The sequence below is a fragment of the Leptonychotes weddellii genome, chromosome 5, assembly GCF_054177405.1.
Source record: "Leptonychotes weddellii isolate Sample4059 chromosome 5, ASM5417740v2, whole genome shotgun sequence".
Classification (NCBI taxonomy): domain Eukaryota; kingdom Metazoa; phylum Chordata; class Mammalia; order Carnivora; family Phocidae; genus Leptonychotes; species Leptonychotes weddellii.
This window is the reverse complement of record NC_138373.1, coordinates 33978308-34002919: the sequence shown is the minus strand read 5'-3', so window position 1 is coordinate 34002919 and position 24612 is coordinate 33978308. Positions and strand designations below refer to the sequence as shown.

At 58.0% G+C, this 24612-nt stretch overlaps 2 protein-coding genes across 4 annotated transcripts in view; one reads left to right on the top strand and one right to left on the bottom strand.

Annotated features, from left to right (window-relative positions):
- Positions 1–3942, bottom strand: part of LOC115942954 (uncharacterized) — a 30160-nt gene extending 26218 nt beyond the window's left edge. Inside the window, exons 1-3 of the mRNA XM_081818888.1 lie at positions 3922–3942; positions 2423–3789; positions 1349–1531 (exon numbers count right to left, since the gene is read on the bottom strand). Of these exons, the coding sequence (XP_081675014.1) occupies positions 2803–3789; positions 3922–3942 (1008 nt within the window). The 3' untranslated portion in view covers positions 1349–1531; positions 2423–2802. The remainder of the gene's footprint in view (positions 1–1348; positions 1532–2422; positions 3790–3921) is intronic.
- Positions 3943–3958: 16 nt separating this feature from the next.
- On the top strand, positions 3959–23579 carry CCNF (cyclin F). Of its 3 annotated transcripts, XM_081820268.1 has the most exons (17): positions 3959–4056; positions 4789–4943; positions 6162–6268; positions 7201–7268; positions 8454–8707; positions 9049–9102; positions 9946–10050; positions 10369–10446; positions 12078–12229; positions 14560–14724; positions 16520–16643; positions 16905–17085; positions 17426–17513; positions 19784–19883; positions 19964–20091; positions 20763–20932; positions 21583–23579. In XM_081820268.1, the coding sequence occupies exons 1-17, from the start codon at positions 4041–4043 to the stop codon at positions 22059–22061; spliced, it is 2424 nt and encodes an 807-aa protein (XP_081676394.1). In that variant the 5' UTR covers positions 3959–4040; the 3' UTR covers positions 22062–23579. The 3 variants fall into 3 exon arrangements, with proteins under 3 accessions (XP_081676394.1, XP_081676395.1, XP_030890355.2); XM_081820269.1 differs by lacking the exon at positions 10369–10446; XM_031034495.2 differs by lacking the exons at positions 3959–4056; positions 4789–4943; positions 6162–6268; ... (1 more) ...; positions 8454–8707; positions 9049–9102 and adding an exon at positions 9175–9522.
- The last annotated feature ends 1033 nt before the right edge of the window (positions 23580–24612 follow it).

Below are 24612 nucleotides of genomic sequence, written 5' to 3'. Positions count from 1 at the left end.
CCGAGTCCCCCGTCCCTGACCCCTGGGAGGAGGGCCGTGACTGCATGGTCCCAGGCCCTCCAGCCTGGCCCTCACGGGCACACGGTGTCTTCTTCATGCAGGCAGCGTCCTGGAAGATGAGCACCAAGGGATGGTCCACTACCACCTGCCTGGGGATGACCTCAGCTGGGCCAAGGTGAGTGTACCTGCCCATCAGAGGGAGCAAACCTGTGATGTCACCGGCTTTCTGGGGTGACTTGTTTTCTTTTCTGTGTGAAAGATGCATTGAAAGCATCTCCTCTCTGCCATCCCCATGACAACATTCACAGGGATTTCATAAAACATAAGGATGTGTGCATGGGAAGGGGTCTCTGAGATCAGCTCCTCCTGCCCCCTCATTTCATAGAGAGGGAAGCGGGTCCAGAGAGGGGACACCACATGCCCAGGGTCCCACAGCAAGCCAGAGATCCAGCTGGGGTTTCTGCCTGCTGGCACCATTCCCGGCCAAAGCCTTTCCCTGAGATCACAGACAGCTAACTTCCCTAGGACTAACTTCTTGGGAGGTGCTCTGGGGGCAGCTGAAAAAGAGATGGGTCTTTTGGGGGCTTCATCACACCCAAGACCCTCCCTCTTTCCACTCTCTGCTGCCTCCTCTCCCCTCCCTTGTGCCCATTGTCCACAGCGGCCTCCTCCTTCCCAACAGGTATTTGACATTCTGGAGCAAGCCAAGATGATGTTCATGCTGGACGACTACTCTGTCAACCAAGTCTCCCTGGAGGACATTTTCCTAAGCTTCACCTGCTCTGTGCACCCAACCAAAGAGGAACACCAACAAGGGCAAGCAGAGCCAGCAGACCATTCATCAACCTCTCCACCTCCCTCCCAGCCTCCCTCTCCACCTCCCTCCCAGCCTCCCTCTCTACTTCCCTCCCAGCCTCCCTCTCCACCCCTCCCAGCCTTCCTCTCCACCTCCCTCCCAGCCTCCCTCTCTACTTTTCTCCCAGCCTCCCTCTCCACCTCCCTCCCAGCCTCCCTCTCTACTTTTCTCCCAGCCTCCCTCTCCACCTCCCTCCCAGCCTCCCTCTCTACTTTCCTCCCAGCCTGCCTCTCCCCCTCCCTCCCAATTTTCCTCCCAGTTTCCCTCTCTTCTTCCCTCCCAGCCTCCCTCTCCACCTGCCTCCCGGCCTCCCTCTCCAGCTGGCTCTCCTCCTCTCTCCCAGCCTCCGTCACCACTTCCCTCAGACGTTTCCTTGCTGTAATAAAGAGTGCAGAACCTGCCATAGGCTGCAAGGAGTACAAAGGCAGTCTGTAGGCCCAGTGAGCTCAGTTCAGAGACTGGGTGGCTCTCTGCCAGATTAGGCCCTCTCACCTTAGAGGCCTGGTGGAGAACCTAGTTCCATTTCAGTGGAAAAGGATCCCCTTCAGTCCCGCCTGGGTGGCTCCATGGCCTCATTGAGACCTGGCTGTGGAAGCAGCCTCAGAGAAACACCTGCCATGTCCTCTCAAGGTGCAGTGGCCTGGGGGTGACCATGGTTCTCATGATACTGTCCTTCTGAAGGCAAGAGAAAAGAGATTGATGAGTTTGCTAGCCTGAGTTTCAATTTTTCAGTGTTTTAGTGTTTCAATATTTGGATTTGTGAGGCTCCATTTGTTCTCTGCCCAACCCCCCACCCAGGTCCTTACAAATCTTAGGAGTGAGCCTACATGTGACAGTACATCAACCCATAAAGTATTACTCAAATGAGTTACCTGAAACTTAAGAGACATTCATCAACTTTCATAGTCAACAGGGAGTGGAGCCAAGATTCAATTCACATAGAGGTTCTCAAAGTGGGGTTCCTAAGCAGCAGTTAGAAACATGCTAGAAATTTCATCCAGGAACATGCTAGAAATTCAGATTCTTGGGCCCCACCCCAGACCTCCTGAACTGGAAATATTTGGGGTGAGACCCAGCAATCTGTGTTGTAAGGACCCCACATTAACAAGTACTTCTAATGCAGCTCAGGCGTGAGAACTACAGAGGGCAGGGCTGTGTGCTCCAGGCCACAGCACGGGCCAGCCTCTGTGTGCAGATGGATGTGGCTGTGCACCTTTGTCACAAGCACACTCCTCTGGCGCGTGCCCTGTCACAGAGCCTTGCTCCAGCGTGCTCACGCCGGTCCCTTCTAAAAAGCCCCCTAGCTCCTCCTTTGCAGGTAGTTCTCTCCCTCCTTTCCCAGCCAAGCTCCAGGAAAGTTGGTGTCCCCTGACCCTGACCAAACATCCTACCTGCCATCACCCCTCACCTAAAATTACAGCACTGCTCCACCCCTGGCTGCCACACGGCGGGTCTCTCCATCCTCTCTCCCTGTGCCTGCCCTGTGGCATTTCAGAGTCCTTCCCACAGCCTTTCTCCCTCACTCCCGCCTCTGTGCCCTACTGTCCTTGAATCTTTCTCACTCACCCCCCATCCCATGTCTTCAACTGCCATCTTCTTCCAGTTGGGAACTTCCCCGACCCCCAACAATCTAGACTTTTCCAATGAATTCTCACTCTCCTGCATGGGGGTGTCCAGTGGGAAATGGGCTCTTCTCACCCTCTGGGAGTGGCTTGTCACCCCATGGGGCCTCCAGGGCTCTTCCTGCCAGGGCGACAAATGCAGGCAAGGGCCCACAGCATGGCCAAGAAAAGAACACTGGTTTTCTGAAAAATAAGAATACTTTACCTGTGAATAAAGGAAAAACAATGAGGACACAAAGAACCGGGGAGAGGACAGCTGAGGGACTTAAGAGAGCAACATGCTATTTTGGGCTCCCCAGGGGAGTGGGTGTGGTGACAAAGGTGCTACTGGAGTCCAGGCTGGAAGGGCACACCTCTGCCCTGGGGGAGACCAGCAACAAAGTCACAGTGCGGGGGAGGAGGACAACACAGTAACAAAGCGGAAAACAGTAACCAAACGTGTGAGGAAGGAGGAGAAACCTGCAGAGTCCACCCTGGGTTCCTCCTCGTGCTTCTGGGTGGAACATGGGCCACCTGGGGAGCAGCCCCAAGCCCGCTGGGCTCCGTCCACTCTGCTTCCTGTGCGCCCCACCTCGGCCCCACCTTCAACCCCAAGCCCAGGGCCTGGTCCCTGGCCTCTGTAACAAGGGGCCTCTCACGCTCCGTGTGTGGCCGTCCGTGTACTTCTGTTTCCTGCTGCAGAATAGCAGTGTGGCTCTCGCGTGTGCGCCCGGCTGCCCAGCAGGGACCGACGACCCTGAGGACCAGGCCGGAGGGAAAGGGAGGGCGGACTGGGGGCGCGCAAGGGTGAGGAGAGCGTCTCCGGGAAAACCACCATGTCCTCCTCCGTCCAGCGCTTCTCCCGTGAAAGACGGGCCGGAGGGCACTGCCCAGTCCCTGACGGACACCGTGCTCGGGGTGACTGGGGGCAGCCAGTGAAGCCGGCTCCTGGCGGGGCAGTGAGGACACAGCGGGGACACACAGGGGCGACGTCCTGCCCGCGGGACTCCTGAGCCACGATTCGCGGGAAGAAGGCGCCGGCCGAGTCCCTGAAGGGGCTGCGTTCCGGTCCACGCCCCCCGTGGCTCGGCCGCCCAAGCAGCGGTGTCCTCGCCTGACGCGCGGGCGGGAGGCTGGGCGCGCGGCCTCGGGGTGAGGGCCAGGGGCGCGGGGTGTGCGCACAGGCCTCCGCCGACGCCGCTCGCCGGGACCCGCGCCGCCGGAACAGCCGGGCCCAAGCGCACGCACAGACGCCCCCACCAGCCGGGCCGGCGCCGTGCTGCCCGGGGGACCCCGCCCGTCCCGGCCGGGGAGGCAGGGCGGCCGCGCGGACTCCACCAATCAACGGCCGGCGTTCGAATTCGCGTCCTGGCGTGGCCAATCGCGAGCGCCCGGAGTGGGCGGGAGGGCGGGACCGGGGCCGGGGCCCTGTGGCCCGGCGGCGCGCGCCCCCCCCCAGCCGGCCAATGGGAGGGCCGGGCGCATTTGAAAACTCGGGCGGGCGGCGAGGCGGGTTTGCGCCTGCGCGGGGCGCGCGGGGCTGACGGCGGTCGGGGGCGCGGGCGGCGGAGTCGGCGGCGGCGATGGGGAGCGGCGGTGGTGAGTGCGGGGCGCGGGCGGCGGGCGGACACCGAGCTGGGCGGCCCGGGCTCCTCGGCCCCGCGTGTGGGGCGTCCCGGCGGCGCCCGCCCGGCGCGCGGTTTAAATGCCCAGCGGCGCCGCGGGTGCGGGTGGGCTTGGCGTGAACGCCCCGCGCGGGGCCCGGCACCTGTCGCGGGCGGCGAGTACCGCATCCGGCCTAGAGCGAGGGGACGAGCACAGTGTCGCGGTCACATCCAGGTACCCTGTGGGCCTCGGTCGTCCCGCGCGGCCCGTTAGTTGGTGGTAGACGACCCCGGTGCAGAGCCGGGCAGGGTAGGAAGGCCTGCGGAGGGGGTCCTGCGGGCGGGCGGCGGGGACGAGCGGGGAGGAAGCCAAGTGAGCGGCGCGAGGGGCTCCTGCTGTGTCGTCCTGGTGCGAGTAGGAGCGGAGATGGGCAGGGGTCCGAAGGCAGAACCATCATCCGCGTTGGCCGCTCTTGCCCCAGTAGCCAAGTTCCATGATCACTTGCTATTCGCCGTAAGTATTTACTGGATCTTTGAATGAATGATGGTGTCTTTCGGAATTCCCGGACCACTACTTTATTTAATCTTAGTGTGAGGCTAGAAATGCAGCCGGTTCCTTCTGTGGGGAAGGCACAGTGACTGTTCCGTCGTCTTCAGATAAAACTTTGCGCATCAGCCCAGCTCCTTTCCTACACATCACCGAGACCATTCTGCTGTTCTTCTTCAGTGATCCACTGTCGGTGTGCCAAGTGTTTCTGTTACCCTACAAAGCGAAGAATAAGGAGGAGACCCCGAAACCTAACCATCTTGAGCCTCCCTGAAGATGTGCTCTTTCATATCCTGAAATGGCTTTCTGTCGGGGACATCCTGGCTGTCCGAGCTGTAAGTCGCCAGATGAAAGTAGCGTCAGCCCTGTAGCTTGTTGACCTAACTTGTTGGTGGTCCCGTCAGGGTTTCGTGTTCTTAAATGTGAGAACAAAATTTTGGCTACGAAAGAGGGCAGAGGCTACAAGGATGATGTTGTTACTAGACGTTTGAGGTTGTTGCAATCAAAGCTGAAACAGGGCGCCTGGGTGGCTCAGTCGGTTAAGCGTCTGCCTTCGGCTCAGGTCATGATCCCAGGGTCCTGGGATCGAGTCCCGCATCGGGCTCCCAGCTCGGCGGGGAGCCTGCTTCTCCCTCTGACCCTCTCCTCTCTCATGCTGTTTCTCTCTCGCTCGCTCTCTAATAAATAAATAAAATCTTTAAAAAAAAAAAAAGCTGAAACATAGCACAGTATGTTTTAAGTCTGTTTGTTGTGATGTTTGACAGAGAAAGTACCCTACTGTGGCAGTGAAATTCTCACCCCTTAAGAAATAAAAGAGTATATTAAGGAGAACAAAAACACATTTTCGAGGACAAATTGAGTAATGTCGAGCCCTGAAAGGGACCCTGGGAGTTAGTTTGCAGATACTCAACTGCACCCTCGTTCAGACTAACTTACTCAAGGGCATACAGCAAATTGGTGGGAAAACTCCAACAGGAACTTGTTTCTCTGACTCCCAGAGCCGCCTCCGTTGTGGTCATAATATCCATGGGTGCTGAGTTTTAATTGGCAATGGAAACTTTAGCCCTTGAAATGCTCACCTGTGCTCAGGGCTCCCAGCTGGGGCACTTCCTGCCTCTGACCAGGATGGTATTGAGTTTATTGGTCTTTTTCTAGAGCCTCTATTGACCTCCAGACTCCAGCCGTTTTCCCACTAGCAAGGCCCTAGGTAGAGAAGCAGAAGACAAAATTCTGTTCTACTTGCTCCTGTTAGAGTCTGCTTCCCTGATTGTTATAGGGCATACACCCTTACAGGGGCGTCACCCCCTCTTTCTCAAGGTGGATGCTTATTTTGCCTTCCGGCACCACTGTCCCCACCTTTAGAGCCTCCGAGAAACTTGTTTCTTCCCTCTCTCAAAGCAGCTATTACTTTGATACACAGGGGGCCTTTCCCCCTGGCATGGGTTGGGAGACAGGAGGCCCTCCATCCGTCTATGTCCCATGTTCAAGGGCTCCAGGAGCGGGGCTTCTAGGAGGTCCCTTGATAATGCACGCCCCCTTCCATTGTTCTGCAGGTGCACTCCCACCTGAAGTATCTGGTGGACAACCACGCCAGCGTGTGGGCATGTGCCAGCTTCCAGGAGCTGTGGCCTTCTCCAAGGAACCTGAAGCTCTTTGAAAGGTATCTGCACCTGACAACAGCTCCGTTTTCTCCCATCTCTGGGCCTCCCTGGTATGCCAGCCTGTGTCCCCAGCACCCCAGGGAGTGACTGAGGGCTGTCAGCGTCACCCGCGGAGTCACATGAAACACAGTCATTGGCCATCCATGCCACCAGCCCAGCCGGAGTCATCAGTCACTGTCATGCTTCGAAGGATCTCACGGGCTGGGACCAGTCTGCGTGACTCAAACACAGGTTACCTGCCTGTGGAAATTTTACTCAGCCTTCTTTTTATTTTTTTGGTCAAAAGTGTGTGCTTTCACTCCTGTTGCATTTCACTCCCTGGTTGATGCTGTCCTCTTGCTGGGGTTGGGACCCAGAGGGAGGGTCAGAGCAGGTGTGAGCCCCTCGGCCTGGGGTCCCTGGCGTGCTGGTGACTAGACCTACCATCCGCGTGTGCCAGTGGCTCCAGACAGGCCGCCTGAGACCTAAGCCACATACCATACGATGCCTTTGTTTAAGGTGTGCAACTCAGTGGTTTTTCGTAGATTCACACAGTTGTGCAACCATCACCGCTCACTTGAGAGCATCCTCATTACCCCACGGGCAAAGCCAGAGTGAATAGGGGTTGATGTCAGTGCCCACTCCCTATTTTCCCTGCAGTCCCCCAGCCCCTGGCAGCCCCAGATCTGCCCACTTGTACGTGGATTTGCCTGCTGTGGACATTTCATGTAAGGGGAATCTTACAGCATGTGGCCTTTTGTGGCTGAGTTCTTTTGCTTGGCACGTGTTTAAGGTTCGTCCGTGTTGTCACGTGTCATTGGATGAGTGGTATTTGACTGCGTTGTCTGAAAAATCCTCAGTTAAGAAACAAGCGTTCTAGCTTCGGGTGCTGTGGTGGGACAGAACCTTCATGGGACAACACAGGTGACACTGTGTGTTTTTAATGGTCTAGGGCTGCTGAAAAGGGAAATTTTGAAGCTGCCGTGAAGCTGGGTATAGCCTACCTCTACAATGAAGGCCGTAAGTCCTCACGGGGCGGGGGCTGGCCTCGCCCCGCTCAGTGCTGACCTTGTAGAACAGGCATGAGCCCTTCTCCATGGGAGCCGTTCAGCCCTTATTTTTGCCGGGTCCAGCCGTGGGCCTCTCCCCTCAGCAGTGTGTGCCCACAGGGGGCCTGCTACGGGACCCACTGGTGATCTTTGAGTCCTTACGCTTTGATTATTTTTACAAAGCATGTTTTGACAACTGCTTTAATTCCGTCAGCAGAGACTCAGAATGGGGGACCTACTCAGACAAACAGGACTCCTCCACCAGCAGCACCCTCCTCCGTCCAATGAATGCCACAGCCCATGTAGGTGCTGGCCCCTCTCCATCCTTTGCCACAGTTCCTCCCTGGAACTCTGGGGCAGCAATCAAAGGGTGCCTAATTCTTTGGGGTGTTAATAACACAGTAGCCACGGCTTCAGTGGGAGGCAGGAACAAGCAGGTCAAAGCTGGCCTGTGCCTGAACTCCTTCACCCCCCAAGGAACAGGTGCTCCTTGAAAGAACCCATGTGGCCTCCTCCTCTCCAGTGCCTGCCCCTTTGCTTAGCACACAGAACCAGCCTGCAGAGTGTCCAGTCCCAGCCCCCAAAATGCATAAAGACTGGGGATAGCTGCTATGTTTCTGCTTCTGAAAGATCTGGCATCTTGCTGGGAAAGCCCCTGCTCATAGCTGGTTGGGGTTGTTAAGACCCACAGAGATGGTGAGCGGTCCTGCCCCTCGTGTGCTCCCCCATCAGACAGCGGTTCCCAGACAGGATTCACGTACCATCCAACTCACCCATCCAAAGTGCACAAGCCAGCAGTTCGCAGTATCTTCACAGAGTGTTGTAGCCATTACCACCAGTCCAGGTTTGGAACATTAGTCCAAAAGGAAACAGTACTCACTAGCAAGGGTTCAGGCTGTAGCTCCCAGCAGGAGGGAGGGTGTGTGTGCTACCCCCACAGGGACACCTTCCTGGACGTTCAGAACCTAGGCTACCGGCAGGGACATGTGATTCACAAGGGAGGGAAGAAAGGGAGGAGCCCCTGTCTTGGAGGGCTCTGCTCTCCTTAAACACCAGCAATGTTGCGCTGCAGCAGGCGTAAGATTGTAGCCTTTGAAGAACTCTGTGCACCTGTCCTTCGGAGACATCCTGGGTAACGTTCTGTCCGTGTCCGCAGTGTCTGTGTCTGATGAAGCGCGTGCAGAAGTAAACGGCCTGAAGGCTTCTCGCTTCTTCAGTCTCGCTGAGCGACTGAATGTCGGCGCCACGCCCTTCATCTGGCTCTTCATCCGCCCTCCGTGGTCGGTGTCTGGAAGCTGCTGCAAAGCCGTGGTTCATGAGAGCCTCAGGGCCGAGTGCCAGCTGCAGGGAGCGGGTCCTGGTGAGGGACACACGTGGGGCCGGCATGCCGGACGGTCTGAGCCCCATAGGGTGAGTAGAGTCCCTGGACCATGTAAGGCCAGGTGCCTGATGACAGTGGAGGTGCAGAAAATCGAGAGTGTGGGTGTGGGGGCATCTGGAGATGAGCCAGCAGGAGAGGAAGCCTCACAGCTGGGGCTTCCAGGGAGTCCCATGGGGGCCTGGGCTGCAAATGCGTTGACAGCTGGGAACACAGGACCCAGGCTCCTCGAAGCCTGGAATCGGGGGGCGGCCCTTGGGGTGGGGTGTGGGCCAGGCAGGGGCCATGAGAACAGGTGGACAGGGAAGGATGTGCCCCCCCGGAAGTTCTCTTTCCACTCATGATCACGATTCGTCCTCCTACTCTTGTTCAGACTCACAGAGCATCCATACTGCACTGCTTGGGGAGAGTGCTCAGTCTCTTTGAGGTGAGTCGTCTGTCCCGCCCAGACCCTGTGCTAGCTGGTGTGGCCCTGGCCCCCCTGAGCCAGCAGACGTGGAGTGCAGGGGCTCCATGTTTCTGTGCTGCTTGCCTTTCTGGCAGCTGCAAACACCAGGGACCAGGAAGTAAGCGGGAAGCAGCAAGAGGGGTTGTGCGGGGTATAAGGCCCAGGCAAGGCCCACCTGTGAGAAGCAGTGTGGAGCCCGCAGAGCGTCCGAGTGCTCGCCGGGCCACGGGCTGGTTTCATGACCTGGCTCCGGGCAGCCTCTCCTGCTCTTCCTACAGACTTCCCTATGCTGAAAAAAGCTTTGCCAAGCTCATGATTAAGGAGCCCGCCCTGCAGCAGACTCAGGGACGGTGGAGGCTTCTGGTGACAGGTGCAGCCGCAGGGAGGGACACAGCTCACGTGAGTGAGGCCAGGGAGGAGCCTTGAGAAAACCTCCACGTCACCATCTGGGAGGGCCAGTGTGGAGGGCTGACCCTCCAGCGGGCAGCCCAGAGCCCAGCTAGGGGCCATGGGCCAAGCCAAACACAAACCTCCTCCTCCGGGAGGAAGGGGGCCTGTGAGGGCAGAGCTCAGAAGCTCGCTCTCCCGGCGGTTGTCAAAGCATGTATCTTAGGAGAAGTGGTTTCACTCCTAGTTTACTAACTCATTTTATTAAAAGAGAGATCCCTGAATATGCTTACTGAGAGGTCTGCGGAGAGACCATGGTGGCCCATAGAGGCCGGCGCTCTGTGGGGAGCGCGGCGGAGGAGGCTGCGGGTGGAGGCTGGCGCTCTGCTATGGGGAGCGTGGTCAAGGAGGCCTCTGTGCTGGGATTTGTTGCAGGATGAAGAGCGGAAGGAGCAGGCCCGGGACCTGTTTGAAGAGTCTGCTCATCAGGGTTGTCTGGCCAGCTCGTACCTCCTCTGGGAACGTGACAGGAGGACGGACGTGAGTGGCCCGGGGTCTGGGGAGAGGAGGATTTGTGTCAGCCAAAGGTGCGGTGTCCAAATGGGCCCTCGGGCAAGGTTCTGTCCGCACCGGGGGCCCCTGGGCAGCTCCCAGAGAACCAGGAGCCACCGTCCAGCAGCAGCTCCCGTAGCTGCCCCAGCAACCACCACCATTTGGGAGATAAGGGGCTGGGAAGGAGACCAAGCTGTGGACCCTCTAGGCGTGTCGGGAGGAACATTTAGGAATCGAAGGGTTGGTTCTGAGTTTCTCCGGAGACACAACTGTATAAACAGCACGGTGACACTCTCCCATTGACAGATGTCAGATCCCGGGCGATGCCTCCACAGCTTCCGGAAACTCAGGGACTTCGCGGCCAAAGGCTGCTGGGAAGCACAGGTGAGGCAGGAGCTGGCCTTTCTCCTTCCCGCTCCTCTCGTGGGGCCGTGGCAGTGAGATTGCCCGGCTCCCTCTCATGGGAGGTAGGACTGGCCCAGGGCCGACGCCAGGGCTGATAGGAGTGTAGCTGCGGGGTGCGCCCTTCACCTCTGCGCTTCACCCCGGCGCCTCCAAGCCCCTGCTCCCCCAGCCCTCCAGCCTCTGCATTCTCAGGTGTGACCGCGCTAGGTCTGTTGTCAGTGCTCACGTCGCTCCCTGAGGTTGCCTGGTAGCTCGGAGCAGATGGGGGTGTGCAACGCTGCCCTGTTCCCATCATTTCACCCGCTCACCGGGTCGCCCAGGGTTAGAACCAGGATGTGAGGGATTTGCCAGTGGTGCTCTCCAGATGCTGTCCCGTTGCAGCTGTAAAGAACTGTCGTTTAGGACAAATCAAAGACAGTCCCCCTTTGCCGAGCAGGTAGAAATACTCTTGTTGCCCCGCCAGGGGGGTGTTTGAGAGTCCTCTGCCCTAAAAGTGAGGGAAGAAATCACAGCAGTAGGCGGCCCAGCCTGATGTGTCCCAGAACATGGCGACGTTTATGTCCCAGGCAGTCAGCAGATTTGCGGCAGCAAGAACAGCGAACAGCGTGGTTCTCTCAGAAGCTCTAACTGATCGTAAGGATAGCAACATTCCAATAAAGGTTCACAGGGTCCTCATGCGCTCCCGCAAAAGGGGAAATAGAAAAAACTGGTCAAAGCCCAGGGCAGCGTCCCCTCTCAGCGCTAGTTAACGGGGTGCACAGCTAAACAAGATCGTATGTATGTATGTCTTTTTTTTGTACGTGTTGAGTGGATCGCTAATAACTTCTGAGAGTACACATTTTTCACGAGAGCAGTTTTTGCTGGCAAAGATGTGATAAAACGCATTCACTTAGCTGGTATGAAAATCTGTGCAGCCCTTTCAGAAAATACTTAGGCACAGCCGCCCTTGCAGGTTGACCACGTATGCAGACAGGTACCAGTCCTGAAATGGCTGTACCGCGATGTTCCATAAAGTAATAAAACAAGTCTAACCCTGGAGGGAAGAACAGGTGAAACACGTTTACAGGCGTTTCATATCCTAAGGAGCCACGTTATTGTTAGGTGAGCTGAGAGAAGGTAAAATGTATGTGCACTATGATGAGGAATGCATAGAAACATCTAGAAGGAAATATCTAGAAATAGTTGCTAGTTACCATCAGAGGGCCTAGAGGTGCCAGGGGGCCCGTGCCAAGTGGTGGACACAGCTCTGTCAACCCACACACCCAGCTACCTAGGCAGGTGCTGTTGGGCCCTCATGAAAAGGGAAACTGAGGCACACAGCACTTCCACCAGTTTGCCTGTGGTGTTCACACAGACTCAGGTTTTAAAGCCAGGTCATCTGAACCTCCAGCCAGTTTTGGCCACTTCGCTTCACTGACTCCATTATGCACGTTTTGTCCCTCTTGAAGTTCGTTATCGCGTGACCTAGTGTTTATTTCAAAATGAGTAGTTAGAACTCGAGCCATGCCGTTTCCAGAAGGCGGAGAAGGTGTACGTGCCCGCTGTGTGCCCACACGTCTTCTCCCCCGGCAGCCCACGGCTTCGTGCTCACGTGCGTGTCTGTCCCGCAGCTGTCTTTAGCCAAAGCCTGTGCACATGGAAGCCAGCTGGGACTAGGCGCAAAGGCCTCGGCTGGGGTGGTGCGCCCCCTCTTTCAGACCTCCCGCGCTGTCAGCAAGCAGCAGGTCTTCTCTGTGCAGAAGGGCCTCAGCGACACGATGAGGTGAGGACCGCGACAGCGAGCGTCTGCGCGGGATGGTGGGCGGAGGCAGAGCGGCAGCCAGGCTTCGGGCTCGGGAGGGGGGCTGTCGGGCCCGTTCCACCAGAGCCACCGCCACAGGGCGCCGGGGCGAGCAGCCCCACTGGAACCCCCTTCGTGCGCGTGTTTTCCAAAACTGGGATGCCCCCGTTCTCCAGGGCTTTGAAGAGAAGATATCCCCCGTGAGTGTCCATGCTCGTTTTCCTTTTTAATCCTCAGAATATGTTACACCATTTAAGCGTCTTTCTAAAATGATGGGATTTGTATTGCCAGTTTCAGCAGCCAAAACACCAACCTCTTCTTGACGCCTCCTCCGGTGAGCTTCGGTGTGGCGAACGAGGGTCTGCGACCATCACGCCTGCCCAGAGCAGGGAGCAGAGCCCTCTGGGGTGGCCTCCCGCCCCGCGTGCCCTGACCCGAGGGTTTTCACTCAGTCACAGGATACGTTAGAAATTAATGTAGAAAACGTAAATGATTCTTTAAGGTTCCACGAGATTTCAAATATGCTTTGGAAGGCACCTGGGTGGCTCAGTCAGCTGAGTGTCCGACTCTTGATTTCGGCTCAGGTCATGATCTCAGGGCGCTGAGCTCGAGCCCCGTGTCAGGCTCTGGGCTGGGCGTGGAGGTTGCTTAAGATTCTCTCTCTCCCTCTCCCTCGGCCCATCCCCACTTTCTCTCTAAAAAATTAATTAATTAAAAACACACTTTGGGTTCCGAAGGGGCAGGAACATGCTCAGTAGACGTCTGTGTTAAGCGGGATCACGGCTTCCCTGGAGAGGCTTGATCTCGCACCCGGTGCAGGGACGCACTGTCCTCTGCTCCCACATTCCATGTCAGCAAGCCGTTGTGCTCTGGAACCCTGGGCCAGTGCTGGCGGCTGCAGCCCCTTTTCCCCCCTGTTCCTCCTCCTCTGAGAAGGTGTATCCTGAGAGCACCTGTGCCCCTCTCAGGTGGCCCTTTTTGGGGGACTTTCGCTGTTCTGTTTGGGGGGACACTTTCTCCTTTTCAGAAACAGAATTTTGTTGAAATATTAACATCGTCTCAGCCTTTGAGTTGAGCTTCTTTTCCTTTTTCTCTATACCAAGCAAAACAGACGCTTTTTTTTTTAAGCTGAAGTATATTTGAGTGTGACATTGTGTTGGCTTGGGATTTAGCCATTTTAAAGTATACAATTCCATTGGTTTGTTTTTTGTTTTGTTTTAAAGATTTTATTTATTAGAGCATGTGTGCGCATGCGAGCAAAGTGAGGGGCAGAGGCAGAGGAAGAAGCAGGTTCCCCGTGGAGCAGGGAACCCACAGGACTCCATCCCAGAACCCTGGGATCATGACCTGAGCCGAAATCAAGAGTCAGACGCATAACCGACTGAACCACCCCAGGCACCCTGGTGATTGGTTTTTAGAAGTCCCATCGTTAGGGTCGCTAAGTCTGGATGGGGGAGCATCCTCTTCTGTTCCCAGTGTTGGCTGGTTTAAACCTCCAACACCTGGCGGTGCTCACGCGGTCGTCCAGCTCTGGGAGGAAACACAGGCTGTCTGTCTCACCCCCATTCCCATCTCCCTCCTTCCCTCCACCTGTGACAGATGCTTCCACCCAGCACCTGGAACACCTGCCCAGACCCCAGCAGCTTTATGTTTCTTCTCCCTCTTCTGGTCTCTCCTCTCCTTTGTTCAGAGAGCTGTTGACCGTACTCGGGCACTCTTGCTGGGGCACCCAGCACTCCCACGTGAGGTCTGGGTCCCTGGTCCAGGGTTGAGCCCCCTCGAGGAGGGACCGCACGTCTGTCAGCCCCACCAGGGCTGCTGGGTGCTGAGAAGTCTGATGCTGGGCTCAGGGCACCCTCCTTTAGCTCCATTTCGGCTCTCTGCCCCGTTGCAGAGGGTCGAGATAAATGACCCCATGGATGGAGCCGCTCCGCGAGGAGGATATGGGTTTGCGGGAGGGCCACAGGTCTCGCCAGCTTCGTGTGACTGTTCTCCTGTCCTGGGCCCTGTGATCTATCCTCAGCCCTCCAGGGTGGCCCCACCTTGCCCCTTACCTGTATCTGGGCTCATCCGGTACCTGGCTGGCTGTGTGGGAGAAGGCAGGGGACACAGGTGTGTGAGCCTAGCTTCCTCCTAGGAACCCAGCAACCTTGGGGCCTTCCCAGCCCCCTTGGACCTAGCACCTCCGGCTGGGACAAGTTCCTGGGTAAATCGACGATGCTGCAGATGACCAGCTCACTCCCTGAGGACGGATGGGCCAGGTGGGAATGGCACGCTCACACTCATTTTCAGGGGTGGTGCTCTTCCTGCAGGTACATCTTGATTGACTGGCTGGTAGAAGTCGCCACTATGAAGGACTTCACGAGCCTGTGCCTTCACCTGACCGTGGAGTGCGTGGACCGGTACCTGCGGAGGAGGCTGGTGCCCCGGTACAGGCTCCAGCTGCTGGGCATTGCCTGCATGGTCATCTGCACCCGGTAAGGGGCCCCCCCCGGGCAGGGCCTGCAAGATGACCCTCAGCATGCTGGGCGTGCCCGGCCTCCCCGGCTGGCTTGTTGGTGAAAGGAGCCTTCAGTGTCCCACCTCATCAGATGTGGGTCTGAACTTCACGGAGAGCGCAAGCAGAGTAGTTCCCCTCAGATGGAGGACTGACCCTTGGTGCGTGGGTGGCCGCTCATCCCGGCCTGCAGGGACCCCAGAACATGGCCTTGCTCAGGCGGGTTCAGGCTGGGCCCCTTCTCCCCTGGCCCCTGAGGGTGACGTGGTGACCTGCCCCCCCCGGGTCCTCCTCCCGAGATCACGGAAAGACCCCTTCTCAGCGGTCAAGCTCTCTAGCCTGTGTCATCAGAGACCTGCAGTTAGAGGGTCTCATGCCCGCAGCCAGCTCCCAGAACACCCCAGTCCCACTGCGAACAGGGGGTCCCTCCTCATACAGCTGCCTGCACCCCTGGCAACCCTGACTTTCCATGCAGAACCAGCTTACATTTTACCTAAATCTACTGTCTTTTATCGATATTTGTCTGCCCCGGTTTTCCCTTGGAAACATCTTGAGTGTTCTTGTCTTCCTAAGGCAGACACGCCCGTGTGGTCTGCCCTTCCCCCTGCAGACTTGCCATCCTCGTCCGTGAGCCTTGGGGCGTGAGGGACAGGCTCGCCATGCACAGCGGGGTGCACTCAGATGCGCGGGCTTCCTTTGTGTGTAGCCCTGAGGCAGGGGGTCCAGGCTTATGTCGTTGGGGTGGTCTTTCTGTCATGAGGTCACGGAAAGCCCCAGCTCCTGTCTTATCTCTGCCACCCCCGGTGACCCCTGAGGCCACCGTGTCCAGTGCAGCGAGCTCAGTCATGTGGTCGTGCTGGGAACTGGGATGTGTGGTCTGTAGGGGACCAGCGTGGACTTGGGCTGCAGGCAAGGCTACCACCTGCCGCCCAGCCCCTCAGGCGTGCCCATGGGACCCTGCGTTCAGACCTTCTCAGTAGAGGTGGCAAACAGGCCCCACCTCCTTGTGCCGGAGCAGCGTAATTACACCCTTGTAATCAGAAACCAAATTACTGGACCATCAACTGGCTAGCAGTGAGATGCTTTATAAAGATCCTAGAGGCAGAGATGCCCCACCTCTGCTCAGAGCAGCACCTGCCGTGGCCCTCTGCCCGGGAGCTCCAACACCCGGCCCCACTCGGCCCGCTCCCTCCTCTTACCCTCCGCACCTGCGCTCCCCGTATCTCCCATCTTCTCTCTCGGTCAAGCCCATAGCCAACGGGGCAGCCACAGAGTCCCCAGGACAGAGCAGCCATGGCTTGGCCCTGCTCCCTTGCCGGCAGGCCACTGAACCAGCGTGTTCCCTACTAGTTGGGGCCACTGGAGAGTCGAGAACAGATGACCAGACCCGTGCTGAGCACCTACCTTCAAACAACCTCCAGCCCTCCTTCTGCTGGCTCACCCACCTCCCAGGTTTAAGCTCTTGTTTACATGCACTCTGTAGAAGCTGGTTTAATCCTCAGGTCGTTAAGAGGCTCAACCAGTCACCTCGATTATGGGTGCCTTTTGCAGACACCTCTGCGTGCCTGGAGCTGGCCACTCCCACGGCCAGCACCAGTCCCAGTTCCTTTGCAGACCCTTCAGATAGGGTCACTTGAGCTCATCTGTTCCCCTTAGGGGCTGCAGGCAGCTCAGTCCTCTCTTTGACCCTCCCCCACCCCCGTCACTGGGGCTGAAGTGATCGCTGCCTCCAGGGAGAGCAGACTCCTTGCTCAGACCCCTGCTTGACATTCTAGGTTCATCAGCAAAGAGATCCTGACAATCCGCGAGGCTGTGTGGCTCACAGACAACACGTACAAGTATGAGGACCTGGTACGGATGATGGGAGAGATCATCTCTGCCCTGGAAGGGAAGATTCGGGTAAGTGGCCATTTGCTGTTTCCTTTCACATCAGAGCTGAAGCCATGGGAGGGGACAGGTGGAATCGGGCTCCTGCATGGTGTCGAGCTTTCCTGCTCTGGAAAGTCCTCCTGGACCCAGAGGGCACGAGGCTGGAGCTGCAGCTGGTCACTGCAACACCGTGGTGCTGGTGTGAACGTGGGCAGGGCCAGCCTCCCTGCTGAGTGGGTGGGTGAGCCCTCTGCGTGCCAGGACCCCACGTCACCTCCCTGCCCCGTGTAGGTCCCCACTGTGGTTGATTACAAGGACGTCCTGCTGACGCTGGTCCCAGTGGCGCCGAGAACCCAGCACCTGTGCAGCTTCCTGTGTGAGCTCTCCCTGCTGCACACCAGCCTGGCGGCCTACGCTCCAGCCCATCTGGCCGCGGCCGCCCTACTGCTCGCAAGGCTGACGCACAGGCAGAGTAAGGAGCCCGCCCTTCCGCCCCGACTACTCAGCAGGGCGAGCTGGGGACTGGGGATTCCCCAAGTCAGGACACAGGAGACGGCTCTCAGATGCAAGGGGGAGTGAGGGAGAAGACGGAGCATGTGCGTCTCCGCTCGAGGAGACGCCAGGACAGACTAAAGCCGTTCTGTGGGGGTGAGGTTAAGAGATGGTTGTAGCATAAGTATCTCCTGCACCTTGACAGTGAGCATGGGGCGTTTGTCACCCCAAGCTCCAGGAAACTGCACAGCAGAACCATGGAGCGTGGGGCGTGGGAGGGGGCGTCAGCACGGCCCCAGCACCCCTGCTTTCCTCCCCAGCACAGCCCTGGACCACGCGGTTGTGGGACCTGACTGGGTTCTCCTGTGAAGACCTCATACCCTGTGTCCTGAGCCTTCATCAGAAGTGGTGAGTCTGTAGAAGGAAGTGAGCCCCCCCAGCTGCCACAGAGCCTTCGTCCTCGTGTCCCACGGGGGGCTCGCTGTCAGCCCGCACACAGACCTGCCCCGTAGGGCACTGCGTTCTCAGGGTTGACCTGGAAAAACGCCAGGCCATGTTGCCTGTTTGGCACAGTTTTGACATTTGATGTGTGGACAGCAGCTCCTCCCAGCCCAGAGCTCATCCTGCAGGCGGCAATGGTAATCGAAACATAGAAGCCGGCTGCCTGAGCAGTGGCCAGTGTGGCGTGGGACCACTTGTCCCCTCGCTCCGGAGTTGGCCGGCTGCAATTGCTTCCTGCCGCAGCCCTGCTCCTCATCCGCTCACTCCAGAGCCCGCTCCCAACACGTGCCCGCGCCAAACCCCAGCCACTGCTGCCTCTGCCAGGCCACGCTCTGTGCTCTCTTCCCCCGTGTGCGGGCCTGGGGGATTCCGGCCTTCTGCCTGTCCTCGGGCACTTCCAGGACTCAGAACACATCTGAACCCCAGCCTCTGACTTGAGCCCCAGGGCCTCCTCCCCTGCTGCTGGCTTGTCCGGGCCGTCCCTCCTCATCATGGATCGCACTGGGTGCCTGGAGTGTGTGCCCCGCTCATCCTAGCAGGGACCTGGGGACAGCCGTTTCTGCCGCTCCGTTCCTGCGTCCCGCCGGCTCTGGAGGGCTGTGCTGCCTGCACGTGCTCATTCCCCCAGCCGCCCCCTGAGTTACCGCGGTGACCGCCTCTGAGGGCGTCACTGCTCTGTACGCCGTCTAGGATGAGATCGGAGCTCTCCAGCGGGGCCCTAAGCCCCTGGGACCAGCCCCTTCTCTGGCCCGCTCCCTGCCCCGCTCCCGCCATGGGGAGCCAGTCAGCATGTCCTGGGCTGGCGTGTCCTTTGGCCAACCCTGTTTTCTGTCATGCCTACTCCCAGCCTATGGACGGGGAGCACGGATGAAGCTGATGGGTCAGCGTGTGTGTCTGATTGCTCACACAAGGGGCGCGAACAGCCCTTGCCTGACACCGGCTACCAAAGATTGTTGCTAGGCTGCCCCCCAGAGTTGTTTATTTTCACATCAGAGAAATTGCAAATGTTTATTTACCAACCTAATTTTTTTTTTTTTTTAAAGATTTTGTTTATTTATTTGACAGAGAGAGACACAACGAGAGAGGGAACACAAGCAGGGGGAGCTGGAGAGGGAGGAGCAGGCTCCCCGCTGAGCAGGGAGCCCAACATAGGGCTCGATCCCAGGACCCTGGGGTCATGACCTAAGCCAAAGGCAGATGCTTAATGATTGAGCCACCCAGGCGCCCCCCAAACTAGTTTTTTTTTTTTTTTTTTAAGATTTTATTTATTTATTTGACACAGAGAGAGAGAGAGAGAGACAGTGAGAGAGGGAACACAAGCAGGGGGAGTGGGAGAGGGAGAAGCAGGCTTCCCGCTGAGCAAGGAGTCTGATGCGGGGCTCGATCCCAGGACCCTGAGATCATGACCTGAGCCGAAGGCAGACGCTTAATGACTGAGCCACCCAGGCGCCCCCAAACTAGTTTTTTAAGTGTACAATTCATATTCGGAGTTGTGCGACCATCATGACAGTTCTAGAACGTGGCACCACCCTCAAACCCTGCACCCCTCGTCTGTCAGGCCCCTGCTTCTGGGCCCTCCAGCCCCCGGCTTTCCATCTCTGTGGATTTCTTGCTTCTGGACACTTCATAGAAACAGAGTCCTGCCTCATGTGGCCTCTTGTGACCAGCCTGTCAGCTACATAACGATTCCACTGGAGTCCCAGTCCACTGTGTGGATGGACTGTTCCTGCTCATTCACGCACTGGTGGACGTGGGGGCTGCCGTGAACATCTGCGCATCTGTGTGCATTTACGGTGGAGCCACGGGGCACCCTGTCTCTCCTCCCATCGCTAGGCTGTTTTTATGTTTTTGTTTATTTTTTTAAAGATTTAATTTTTATTTATTTGAGAGAGAGTGAGCGAGCACAAGCAGGGGGAGTGTGGAAGAGGGAGAGGTAGGCTTCCTGCTGAGCAAGGAGCCTGATGTGGGGCGGATCCCCCAGGACCCCTGATCACCTGACCTGAAGGCAGCCGCCCAACCAACTGAGCACCCAGGAACCCCAGCTAGGCTGTTTTTAAATGCATATTGTCCCCTCTCACTTCAGCGAGTGGAGGCTAAAACAGAGTCCCTTGGGCTGGGGTGACGATGTCACCTGCCCTGGAGCCCTGCATGTGACCCCATTGTCCCTCTGTTTGCAGCTTTCATGATGACGCCCCCAAGGACTATAGGCAAGTGTCTCTGACCGCCGTGAAGCAGCGATTCGAGGACAAGCGCTACGAAGAGATCAGCCAGGAAGAGGTGCCCGCGCCCCCACTGCCCACCCCAGATACTGGCCCCTCTGGGCCTCGTCCCTCCCTCTGACCCCGGTCTCCTCTCAGGTACTGAGCTACGGCCAGCTGTGCACAGCTCTGGGAGTGAAGCAGGGCAGCCTGGAGCCCACGTCTTTCCTCAGCACAGGGGACATCCATGCCTTCCTCACCTCTCCTTCAGGAAGGAGGACCAAGCGGTGAGTGAGCCCCGTGTCTGAAACAGTGCGTGCTGGACCTGGTTCCCTGGGGACCCCTGCGGCTGTCTGAGGGGCTCCGTTACCCCCTTTTACACAGGGGGCTTCTAAGATGTAGCAGGGAGAAGCGGCAGGTCCCACAAAAACGGAAGCTGGGGTTGAATCCAGGCCTTGTTTCCTGGGCCCGATCTCCACTGTTGGCCACCCTGTTCTCTCTCTCCAGTGCAGCTGTCTCTCTTGCTTTAACCTGGCCCCTTTGAGCAAAGGTGGTCTCAAGCACAGGCTGAGCCCAGCGCAGGCACCTGCAGGCCACCCTGTTCCACGGTGTTGCTGTCACTCCCGGCCCTGTCCCTCCGTACTTCCCAGGCTGCCCCGTCTCCCCCTCGTCTCCCGAGTCTGTCCCACGCGTGTCCCCCATCTTAGTGTCCTGGCCCGACCACCTGGAATGACTTGCCCTCCCCACCTTACCCACCCACCAAGTCCAGATGCGCAGCCCCTCACTGTGCTGCCGGCCCTGCCTCTGGGAGCTTTGCTGCGAGCTTCCTGAGGGCAGGCAGCTGGGTAGCTGTGTCTTCCCCGCACCCAGCACAGTAGGCCAGGGCGGGCAAGTGCAGAGGACCAGGCTGGGTAGGAGGACCAGCCATGACCGGGCTCCTGGCCCTCCCACCCTGCAGGAAGCGGGAGAACAGCCTCCAGGAGGACAGGGGCAGCTTCGTCACCACGCCCACCGCGGAGCTGTCCAGCCAGGAGGAGATGCTGCTGGGCAGCTTTCTGGACTGGAGCCTGGACTACTGCTCTGGCTACGAGGGTGACCAGGAAAGCGAGGGTGAGAAGGACGGTGACGGTGAGTGCCACGGCCTGGAGGCCGCCCAGATGCCCCCTCGGGGGCAGGGGGGGTCCACACCCAGGCAGGCGTGAGACAGCAGAGCCCCTAGAACACCAGAGTGCAGTCGGGGGCCAGGGTGGGCATTCTCCCAGCCCACAGCGGGGAGAAAAGACCTGTGTCCAGCCCCAGTCAGGACTGTGGGAGGGCCTCACCAGGGCAGGGAAGCAGAAGAGACCTTGTCTGGAATTCACAAGGAGTTCTTTCTCGAACATTGTGTGAGATGTGCCACCCACTGCCCTTTTGGGCTCTGTTCCTTGTGCACCCCTCCAGAGCTGCCTGTGGGAGGCTCTGCCCCTGTGCTCTCGAGCAGCTAAACACAAAGGAAGCCCAGTTGAAGCAGTTTCTATCAACTTTCCAATTGCTTGCTTTGTGTCCACTTGGGGATTAAGTGAATTATTGGTAACTAGTTTGTAGTCGCTCCTCCAAATCACATTGAGTGCCACCCTCAATTTCTTACCCAAAGTAGAGCAGTACAGGGGACAGTCCAGTGAGAGCCACGCCCGTCCTGGCCAAGAGCTGGACCCTGGGCCACTGGGGGTCCTGACTGGGCAGGGGGGCACCCCGTTGCTCAGGCCGTGGTCGCATCTCTCTCCCCATGTCTCCCACAGTGACGGCCCCCAGCGGCATCCTTGATGTCACCGTGGTCTATCTGAGCCCCGAACAGCACTGCTGCCAGGAATCGAGTGATGAGGAGGCCTGCCCGGAGGACAGGGGACGCCAGGACCCGCGCACCTGGGTACCAGGCCCCCAGACGCCTCCAACGCCAGGGCCTGAGCCTCGGCTCTGCAGCACAAGGGAGCCAGGCAGGGACAGTGTGACCTCAGGGTACTCCTCCATCAGCAGCGCGAGTCCCACAAACTCAGTGGACAGCATCTCAGGGGGCCCTCCCCAATCTACCTCAGCGCTGTCCCCAGGCAGCGACTCAAACACACAGCCTTGCCACCACCATGCCAAGAAGTCGTGTTTACAGTGTCGCTCTCCAAGCCCTCTGGAGAGCAGCGTTCCCCAGGTGAAGAGGAAAAACCTATCCACCCACAGCAAGGAGGAAGAGGAGGAGGAGGAGAGGGACCTGAGCCGGGCTTGCTGAGGCTGTGAGTGTGCCCGTGCTTCCCGCAGGGAACATTTGCTAAGGGAGGGCTGCCGCTGCACTAGGGAGCCGTGGGGGCGCTGGAGATGGATGCCATGTGGACCCCAGTGGCTCTCGCACAGGGAACGGAGAGAACACGGGACGCTAAGTTTCTTTCTCCAGGGTAGTCCCATGTGAGCCGTCAGAATGTCTGAATCAGAACAAAAACTCAGATTCTTCCCTTTGGGAAGCTTAGCCTCAAAGCAATCATGCCACACCCTGTGAAGCCCGTTTCTCTGTCCCCTCTTGTGTCTGTCCTGCTCTCTCTGGGGAGCTTGAGCCCACGTCCTGATCTCCCCAGCCCCACTGAACCCCATCCCAGGAGCCGACAGCTTTCACAGTTGAGAACACGTGGGACCAGGTGGCCTGGCCCAGCTCCCCTCCCGGCATCTCTCTGGTTTTGGATTCTGGGGGGAGCTGACAGGTCTGAGCGCACCTCCGTCCTCATATCTCCACCCCCACCCCCCCGCTCCCATCCTCACTGGGTGCAGGTCCCCTGCTGAGGGAGCCATGCCCCTGCACACTGCTGTGGACTGCATGGGACCGCCAGGTGGGGGGCCCTAATTGCTTTCTTGGCCCTCAGCTCCCTGCCCACCACACTCTCCACTCCTTCAGAAATCTGTCCCTTCCTGCAGAGTGATTGGTCTTTGTCCCCAGCAGGTGGTGTCCGTATGAACACCTCTCTTTGCACTGAATTTCTAGGCCATTTCTTTTCCTCTCTATTTCCATCCTTTGTTCTTCTAAGATGGAAATAAAAGAAAAATTAAAGATAGAAGGCATTAAATTTTAAAAAGAGATTCTTAACTTTATTTAGGCTCAACTAAAGAAAAAAGGAACATCTGATTCAGATCCCTCAGTGCTATCCTGACACTCTTCCCAGAGAGATTAGATGGAAAAAAATTGTCATTTGTAACATCTGAGGTGACCACAGTGCAGAAGAGTGAGACTCAGAGGACCTGTCCCCACCTGTTGGGTGAGGGTGGATCTGCTGTGGGTTCCTGAGGCTCCCCCACACCTGCCACCTCCTGGGTACAGCAGCCAAAACACCAGCGGGATCTGCTCTAGACTGACCCCAACCACCCCCCGGTCGGGTGGACCACTGAGACACGTGCCCTGCACGGATAGCTTCTGCTGCTTCTCAGAACGTCGGAAAGAACCACTGGGCCAGGAGCCATCCCCCAAATGCTCTTGAACCCGAGCTCTGTGGAAGGAAGAGATACTCTGTGGTAGCTTTTCTGGGTGCTTGTGTGTGTGCAAGCGTGGGTGTGGGTGTGTGTGGGTGTGGCTGTGGGAGCTGTCTTCCTGCTACTGTAAAAGAATTCTGACCACCCCGGTGGCGCACGGTTAAGATCGCAGATCTTTCCTGTCAACTGTGCCCCTGGGCATGTGTGAGCCTCAGTATCCTCATCTGTAAGATGTGGCCATAGTACCTACCTCACAGGGGTGTTGTGGGGATTAAATGTGATGAGGGTAGTGGCAGCTGAGTGATGTGCATATCTGAACTGCCCACCTCCTTGTCTGTGGCCCACTGTCCAAAGCTCAACTCTGGATGGACCCGGCTCTCTGCCTTCTCCCTGCCTGCACCTGTAGGAGACCGCTCCAGTGGGGACCTAATGCCACCTGCCTGTGCTGATCGGAGCCTCTCCCTCCCTTCCTCCCTCCAGATGACAACGGGCCACTGCCCATGGACGGGCCCACCCTAAGTTCCCACCCTGGAATAGCCCCAAGCGGCATAGGGCCCCCAGCTCCCCGCCCCGAGCAGCTATGAAATGGACACCTCTCCATCTTGAAGCAACCTCCCCCACCCCCAGCTTGTCATCCGTGCAGCTCCCCCTGAGATTTCTCAGCCCCTGCAGGGTTCACAGTCCTACTTATTAACTCCAATTACATGGGACCCTGCTGCCTTCATCACTCCTTCCAGCTAGCACCTGTCCCCCAGCTGTCTAAGTCACTGAAGGCCCCATCCTCCGACCTGTGGAGACCCTCCTGGAACAGCCTCAGGTTGCTTCTGTGACACCTGGCTCTACTGTCCCCTCCACCTCTCTGGGCTCCAGCTCCCCTTCCATCACCCATCCTTCACCAGTCCCCGTCTATACTCCTGTCCCACCTTGGACCATCTGGCCCCAGCCCATTGTTCTGAGGCCACCACCCCAGGTCTTCTGGACTTTGATGTGCCTCTGCTCAGGTGCCTACCTGATGCCACCCCAAATGTCGTCACCTCACCAGGATGTCCACAAGCGAACGCTCCCTCCTCCCTTGCTCTGCCCCCAACACACGTGTCCTCCTCACCTCTATATTTAAATATGTACTGGGCCCCGCCAAGTACCTTGCCCCGCGCTAGGTGGCCTGGGGTCCGCAGGGCACCTCGGCCCTGCTTTAGGGCGCCTTCAATAGGACAAAGACAAACTGAACCGTAAGCAATCACAGGTGCCTCCATCTACCCAGTTGTCCAAACCAGATGTCCGTGCACCACCGGAGGACCCTCTGCGATCCCCGGGCCCAGCTCCAAGTG

What these genes read in the sequence shown, in the direction of transcription:
- CCNF (XM_081820268.1), top strand. An exon ending in ACATCCTGGCTGTCCGAGCT is followed by an intron (nt 4,944 to 6,161) that starts GTAAGTCGCCAG and finishes ATTGTTCTGCAG; the next exon opens with GTGCACTCCCACCTGAAGTA. An exon ending in GACGGTCTGAGCCCCATAGG is followed by an intron (nt 8,708 to 9,048) that starts GTGAGTAGAGTC and finishes ACTCTTGTTCAG; the next exon opens with ACTCACAGAGCATCCATACT.